Genomic DNA, 8,404 nt, shown 5'->3' with positions numbered 1-8,404 from the left:
CTAGGCGTGAGCACCGATTCTGTGTTTATCCTAAACCACATTGTTTACTGGCAAAATTATTTGCTGCAGTCTGAACTTCAGGGCAAATATCACCATTCATGTAGGTCCAGGTCTACCCTGTCACAAGCACGCTTCTTTTGGAAAGTGAATGTACGTTTATCCCAGGGTTCTCCTTTTTTTTTTTCTTTTCTTTTCTTTTCTTTGAGGAAAACTTTAGAACTTTGAACTTCCTTGTTGGGAATGGATTTTTAATTTCTGTTCTCCCATTGATTTACAATGAACACGTTTTACATGAAGAAAAATGTACAGAAGAGAGTGGTAGACAAAAACAAAACGAAAAACTATTGTTACTTTGTTGTAATGGATTTGTAAATAGTGTAACTGTAACATATTGTATATTCATTAAGATTGGTGTAAGGGAGGAAATTATGAGGCATTTGTTTCTTCTTGCCTGCTGTTGAGATGTCGCAAGTTGAGATGGGGAGTAGGCAAGACCAAGCACGTAGATGAGCTTAACTAAAGTTTAACTAAATGAAATATTATATTTATTTGGAATAACTATCTAAACTAATCAGTTTTAATGCTTTAGAGATTTTTTTGGAACATATCGAAAGATTTAAATGAAGAACTGAGATGGTTATTTCAGCAGCGTATTTCTGATTTTGATTTCTCCTCCTAAATAAAACTGATTAAAGGCATTCATTTGAAAATCAAAATGAGATTGTTTTTGTCTTTTGTTTGAGCTAAAGGTTTATTAAATCACACAACTTAAAAAAGACTGTTGAATAATACCAGATATTTAAAGAGCTCCTGATATCGCGAATGTTTCAAACAGAAGAAGAAACATAACAGGTATGGTTTTAGCACGCTGAATTTTACTTCACAAAGAACCACCTCATGTGAGGATACATGATGCATCAAAGCAGGGCAAAAGACAGTCATTCACTCTTCCTCTCCTCAGGTAATGAGGATGCTAATAAGCTTCAGTTTCAGTCAATGTTCAGCTTACAGTAAGATGTCACACAATATGCATTTCTTCCCATATTGCCTTTTGTCTTCTCTTTCATTTTAAATATATGTTTGATTTATATTCTTTACTCAAGTCACATACTCATAATAATTTAATATTATTTAGTATAATTGTAATGTTTGACTATGCCAGTTTCTAAATTATGGAAGCACAATTTCCATAAATGCACCACAAAGACACACAATACAATTAAGATATGTCCATGATAACCTATTTTTCCATAAATAATAATAATAATAATAATAATCTTTTGCAATTGCTTCTACTAAGAATCAGAAGGAATGTAGTGTAGGTAAAAGGTAGTCTTAAGAGGACATTACAAAAACATACAACTGCTTTGTTACAGCACAGTCTTAACTGCTGAGGGAGGTTTGTGGTGCCTGACATGAACTGGTACAAACAGGGCCATTAAACAACAAACAACAAAAACAGTCCACTGTCTGAAAAGGTTTAGCTTACATCTTCTCTTGATCAACAAAAAATTGACACAAAAACAATCATGATTTCTATGCATAGACCAGCATTACTAAAACCTGATATCCTTAATCTACCATAACTCACAGAGGGAGATATGCTGAAGTTAACCTTGCATAAACTCTGACTGAATAGCTTGCATAAACTCTTTATGCAAACTAGCCAATCTATATTAAGCACCCCTGAAGGGTACTTGAGCTTTAGCGTTACAACTTAAGTCTGAGTTCATCTTTGAGAGAAAGGGGGAAAGAAGAGCAGACACCACTTAAAATTTCAATAATACCTACATTGAACACATGGGAGCTGCACCAAACTTAAAGATTTGTTCACCCTCCACTTCGACTGAATAATTATGTTTATGGTGTGACTAGATGAACTTCATCTTAAAATATTGCACTTTCTATATAGATCCCGCCTCGCTGAAGTACTGTTTTCATGATGTGTATTAATGGTATATCATTAAAACCTTTGTGAAGGGGAATACAGTATCTCAGTTGGCAAATGCTCCATATGGGGTTCCAGGGAGGAGTACTGAACATGATAAGAAATATCTAGGAGTGTGCACCAGTCACTGGGTCAAGGGAATAAAGCGAGTTTGAATACGTTTTGCTTCACAGGAAAGTTTGTTTTATGGTTAAGAACAATGAAAGGGAGTCTTGGTCACAGAGTGTCGTAAGGAGTCTGGTAACATGAGCTCTAAACAGGAACATGAACCAATTGTCCATACTGATAAACATCTCTTCATTTAATACATCACTTCATTTTATTGCAACATAGACTAGTGGGCAATTACAGTGACACAGCCTATTGGAGTATGGGATATGAAAAAAAAGGACAAAGGGGTTCTAGAACATTCTACATACTATTCTCAATGTTTTGGAGGTGTTTTTCCAACAACCAACAAGTTACAAAGAATGAGGGGACTCCCTGTATCACTCAGCTGGCATAGGCGTTTGGAGTGAAAGGTTGAGGACTGGATTTTGTGGTTTCTTCTCTTCAGTCCTTGTGATTTTCATCCATCACATGAATGGCTGTTCTGTTGTGTTGGTGGGGTCTGCTCTAGATTTGCAATACTTGGTGTTTATGGAATTAAGTCTCAGAATAGAGTAAAAGAGAGAAATGGTGAAAGCAGAGTGGGAGAGTAAGAGTGTGAGAGGCTTAAGAGTCGAATGGAGGAAGTGGGCTCTCGGGACGTGAAGGGCTGCCCTTGCTTGGCCGGCTGAGCAATTTCAAGAGGAAAGGAGGAAAAAAACAGAGAGAAAAAAGTTGAAAACAATGATAGATAAATTTGCAGTACAAAACAAAACAGAAAGGTGTCCCTCAAGTCAGTGAGGCTGGAAGACAATCTTTTCACCGAACCTTCATGTCTTGCTTTGCACAGGCTGATACATAAACACAGTGTTAGGTCCAATGGTTGGTAATGATGTAATACAAGAAGTTACAGATAAACCTTTGAGTGTCTCCAACGGTACAGTCATGGCGGAAGTGTGAACGAGTAACGTGTCCACTAGCTGACATCAGTTTTATGTGTTACAAAGAACAATTTGTGTTTTTCATGGTTTTTTTTTTTAACTGGAACCATCTGAAAAATCATTCATTACCCTTCAGGTGAGTTTGGTGAAGTCTTCTGGCCTGTGACCTCAGGGACCACTGTGACCCGAGAAGTGATTAAAAAACAAACACAAAGCAAAATAACATAAAGGAGTAAATTAACAGAACATTTCAGAAAATGCATGCATCTCTTATGCTCCAGCTCACAACTGGGGAGATAATGCATCTGGTTAAATCAGAAATCCAATGCAACAGAAAAGTCATACAGCAAGAAAAAAAAGAAGACGCACATACACACACCAAGAGAAAGTCTTAGAAAAACTCATGGATGAGAAAGAAATGATGACCAGGATCAGGTATTTTCATTTGATAGGGGAGGAAAGTCAAAATAATACAAAATATGTTGTGCAATGCTTTCTTTAACACTCTGTCCACCTAGTTATGTTATTACAATGTTACCTCAGGTCCCCCAAACACTCATGAGAGTTAAATCAGCTAGAAATCAGTTTATAACAAATGGCTGTAACCTTCTGACATAATATCACAGTCATTTTTAGAATTAAAGATTAAAGACCAAAGAATGAAAAAAAAACCCAGAACATTTGTGTGATGTTAGAGCATCTGGCCATAATGGACATCATGGTGTCAGCCAGTGAGTAACTGCTGTCTTAAGTGAATGCAACATGTGAGTCTCACCAGTATAACTTTTATTTGGGACAGTGTAGTTATGGAACAAATGTGTTATTGAAAGTGCTAACCAGTAGAAGAGAAAGGACATAAAGACAGACCACTGTTGTATCATTACCCTGTTCCCCTTGAGCTTTGAATTTAGAAGCATCTCTGTATATTCAATCAGTCTACAGCTCTCAAATAGATGTGAACAGTTGACATAGGAGACTCTGGCACTTGCGGTAAAAGGGCAAAGACTTCTAGAGGTTATGTGAATACAGAGATAAGCTCTTGTGACTACTCATGACATCTATTATGGCAACTTTGCGGTACAGTTATGACAGGGAGTTTGAGAAAAACACTGACGATGCTCTATGATGCTCTATCATATCACAGATAGTTTGTGAAGGCCTGTGTAGTGCAGTGTAGTGGCATGACTGAGTGAGTTATGGTAGGATGTTACAAGGAGGAGGAAGAGGAGGAAGCTCTGGTTGGAAGGTAGGCGTGTCAGTCTCCTCTATACATGACAATGCTACGAGGGACTAAAAGTCTAAAAAGGAGGAGTCTGTGGATCAGTTGGGTCGAGTGGGTGAGGCTGGGGGTCGTCGGCTGCCATGGAGACACACACACACAGAGACACACACAGACAACACACATACACACGCGCGCGCACACACACACACACACACACACACACAAAAGACACAGATACAAGGAGAAGACAAGGTGAGTCATGAACCTTCCACGCAGACAGATGGATGAGCAACTGTTTTAAAAACAGATTTGCAGTTAGGCTAAAATGAGACAACTTCACAGTCTACTTTGCTATTAAATAACTTACCATAACAAATCAGAATCAGAGATGACTTAAAATTTTGAGAGTCATCTTGAAAAGTTAGAAAACTAGCCCGACAATAATTATTGGCAATTACAAATTTCAAGCATTTAAAAAGGGCTTCTCTAAAGTGCCATCCTAGGTAATTTCCACCAAATTGCCAAAACAGTTCAGGTAGAGGCTTAATCGGCAGTTATCAGTCTCAACAATCTCATTACATCATAAGGACAAAAGGTCTGACATTTCCTGTTAGATGCACTAGTTATACAAACTAGTTTTTGTCTTAGTGATTAGCTCAGATCTCAAGGCAAATAATAATGCATTTGTAGTGAATCCTTGAGCAGAGATGTTCATTCACATGACATATTACATAACTGCAACGTCAGAGGCTGTCAGAGATCATTCAGTTTAGTAAAACTCTGCATTTAGAATACAAGCTCTATATTTGTTTTAACAGCTCTTAAACTTACACACGGTACAAACAAGACACCACAATGCCATGTAAAATAACATTCACCCACAAAGCTGTGGGATGGTGGAATGCATTTAAAAAGACAGACAACACTGACAAACACACCCAGTGCCAGTTTGCCTAACTTTATTTGACCTGTGCTCTGATGCATGGGCCAGGCGTGTAAAGGTATATGTGCCTAAGGGTTTGTACACTCTGTGGTTGTCCTCTTTCTGTCAGTGTTTGTTTGTGTCAAGTTCTGTATGTATTGATATGTTTTGGATCTGCCTGTAAAATATACAGTAAGGGAAAACTGAAATGAAACAACAAAGGCTATTCTGATGACAAGTATCCTGATTAAAAATTATATTAAATATCTATTCCTCCTATTCCTGTCTTTAAAAAACTTAGAAAAACACACACTCAACAGCTCACAAACAGACTTTGATACACAAGCAGTCTGGTCTATGCAGAGTCCACTGTGAGACACAGCGTCCTTCAGGCTAATGCCATCCTATTTCAAAGTCACAGTGACCGGACTTAACCAATCAGTGCCCAGATTTGACATTTTGAGATGTATTCAGTTGGCTAAGACTGATTTATTCCATCATGAATCTTCGAGTGTGTTGCTAAAGAGCTCTAGCATGGAACTGTTGGCATTCTAAAGGACCCTGCTAGTGTCTCAAAGACTTTGCATTCATAATACCTACCTCTGCTATAGAGAGCCTTTCAACAGTGTCAGCATGCAGATCTGGGCTCTTACAGCAGTGTCAGCATGAGAGCAGTGTGAAGGAGTGTATGTTTGTGTGTGTGTGTGTCTATGTGTGTGCTCATGTCTGTACGTATTTGTGTGTGCGTGCGTGCGTGCGTGTGTGTGTGAGTGTGTGTGTGTGTGTGTGTGTGTGTGTGTATGTATGTGTGTGTGTTATAAGCATGTTAACAAATCTAATTATGTGTGTGTTTGTGAGTGCTCAGGCTAACAGCCTTTCTAATGATCACAGATGAGTGTGAGGAGTGTGATGTCTTCAGCCGTTAAAATGTATTTGTGTTCTCAGATTTAGGCAGTGCTCGGGACCAGCAGTCATGCAGAAAGGAGGTTGGACAGATACTGACGACTGGTATTACATAAAACTATCGTTACTTGACTTGATGGAGGCTGGCTGTGGGCAGTGGGGTGAATACCACACGTACCAGAAGTGTTAGTCCTCATTGGTCACTGACTGTAATTCTGTAAAAGTAATCATAATCAACAGTATGGGGTTGAGCCGGGAAGGAGGGAAGAAGGGATGTAGAGGAGAATATACAAGACCACAAGGTTAAAAGGTTAAAATAGAGGAGACACCCCCGGCACATCAATGCTGCTCAGATCTCATCTCACCATGAGCCAAACTGCAAAACCTTTACAAATCTAAGAAAATGACGAGGTTGGTCGTGAAAATGGACGAGTGAAATAAAGTATTTTGTGCACTTAAGTCTTCTGTATTACGGAAATTGGGATCTTTGGAAAAAATTTGTTTTCTTTTTGGTGATATAAAAGGTGTTGCGTTTTGGCTCACCATGTATACTACAAAGGGTTTGGGTTTGATTAGTAAATGACGGGGGATTAGTGTCAACTGTCAGCGGTAAACTGAGGAAGCTCCTGACTTAATGCCAAAGGATCCATTTACATTTAATTTGTAGCATCTTTAATCTTAAAGAAATATTGGTTATATCACTTTGAGATGACAATTTATCATTGAGATTGCCAGCATTAATCCCCAAAGACTATTTGTTGTGTACACATGTTCACACTAAGAAGAAAAAAACTCCTTGGTCTAATGTTGACAGTTTCCCCCCTTTTCTTTCGAACCAAGTTTAGAATGTCCGGTTACTTGCTATCTTGAAAGTCTTCCAGTTCAATGCTCTTGAAGCACAAATTTTTAAAGACAATAAGCTGCATACTTTGTCAAGTTATGTAATAAGTTTGGTGGAGATTGTTATTTCTGTCTATGAATGTGCCTCAGTAACCACCACTGAATGAGACAGTGAGGGACCCAGGCCAACTCACCCGCCCAGAGAGACATGGCCAAATGCTTTCCCCTGGACTTCCACCCACAATCAGCCAACGTTGAAAAGTTGGTTAATAGTGTAGTGAGTGTGAAAGAGCAGTTTGGTGTGACGTGTGTCTTGTGACAGAGGTACACATCTGCCCTGTCCATGTGACTTAAGTACATGCTCAGTTAGTTTACAATTTTAAGCAAATGAAGGCAACATAATAAGTGCATATGAGGAGAAAACTACAAAAGAAAGCAAAAACACCATGCGCTCACTCTCTCTCTCTCTATCTCTCTCTCTCTCTCTTTCTCTCTCTCTATTGTTGCTATTGACTCAGTCTCCATTCAGTTTTTCTTTCCCTGATTATTCCTGAGTTAGTCTTTGTAACAAAAATTGCATTTGTCCTGATTTTGTACTGATCATTGTAATTCTCTCTCAGTCTTTCTGTAAAGTCTCTCACTGCTTTTCTGAGAAAGGGCATATTCTACACTCAACTATATAAAAAAAGAAGTTACTAATTATTATACATTCACACTGAGTATTTGGAATTTTGGAAGGGTTGCATTTTCACCTTGGCTAAGAACTCACACAGGACTGATTTTCTCAGCATCACTCCAATACTGGGCAATTGCCCAAATTTTGGCTGTATTATTATTACTATTAATAGTAATACTAGTAGTAGTAGTAGTAGTTTACTTACATCTACACAACATCAACATTTTTAAAACACAATTACAAAATTTCCTCAGCTCGACTCCAGTGTCTCACCTGGGCACACCAGGGGGTGCACGATTGGGCCGGGAGGGAACCTGTGGGGGTGGCCCACCAAACGGATCTGGAGATGCCCCAGGGCGAGAGGGGACAGGTGGACCTCCTGCAGGGGGAGGTCCAGGGGCCGAACCCCGAGAACCTGGCCGGGCCGGGGGTCCTGGAGGAGGAGCCCTCCTTTGAGGTGTAGGACTGGTGGCTGGAGACCTTAGAAAAATATGGAGAGAATAAAGAAGCTAACTTCCATGAATTCAGGTCTGTATAAACAGATTTTGTTTGAACTCTTTTGAGAACAAGCCTTTCTGAGCAAAACTGGAAAACAGATTAAACACCATTTCACTAAAACTTTTGCGTGATTTTGAACTAGTCACACTCCCGTTGAGTTGAGCTGTTGTAGATAAGATATAGGACATCTGAGTGATTTAGCACACTGCAGCTGGTGGCTTAACTCTAGACCAGTGAACCTCAGCTGAGGTTTTGAGGATCAACTGACCAGTCAGCACATTTTTGATATAGCTCCATATTACACACAGGAATTGAATGAGTTAGGGACAGACTGAACTGGAAATGTGTTACTTAACCATAGCTTGCT

General features: G+C 39.1%; 1 protein-coding gene across 4 annotated transcripts in view; it reads right to left on the bottom strand.

The window, feature by feature from the left end:
- Positions 1–2,662: 2,662 nt before the first annotated feature.
- The window catches only part of dnm1a (dynamin 1a), a 51,238-nt gene continuing 45,496 nt past the window's right edge, over positions 2,663–8,404 (bottom strand). Inside the window, exons 21-22 of one of the 4 annotated variants that reach the window (XM_030767302.1) lie at positions 7,813–8,019; positions 2,663–2,723 (exon numbers count right to left, since the gene is read on the bottom strand). In XM_030767302.1, the coding sequence (XP_030623162.1) occupies positions 2,663–2,723; positions 7,813–8,019 (268 nt within the window). Of the gene's footprint in view, positions 2,724–4,296; positions 4,334–6,216; positions 6,239–7,808; positions 8,020–8,404 lie in introns of those variants that run through there. The other 3 variants (XM_030767303.1, XM_030767304.1, XM_030767305.1) reach the window with 3 other exon arrangements.

This window comes from Chanos chanos, chromosome 3 (genome assembly GCF_902362185.1).
Source record: "Chanos chanos chromosome 3, fChaCha1.1, whole genome shotgun sequence".
NCBI lineage: Eukaryota > Metazoa > Chordata > Actinopteri > Gonorynchiformes > Chanidae > Chanos > Chanos chanos.
This window is presented reverse-complemented; position numbering and strand designations above follow the sequence as displayed.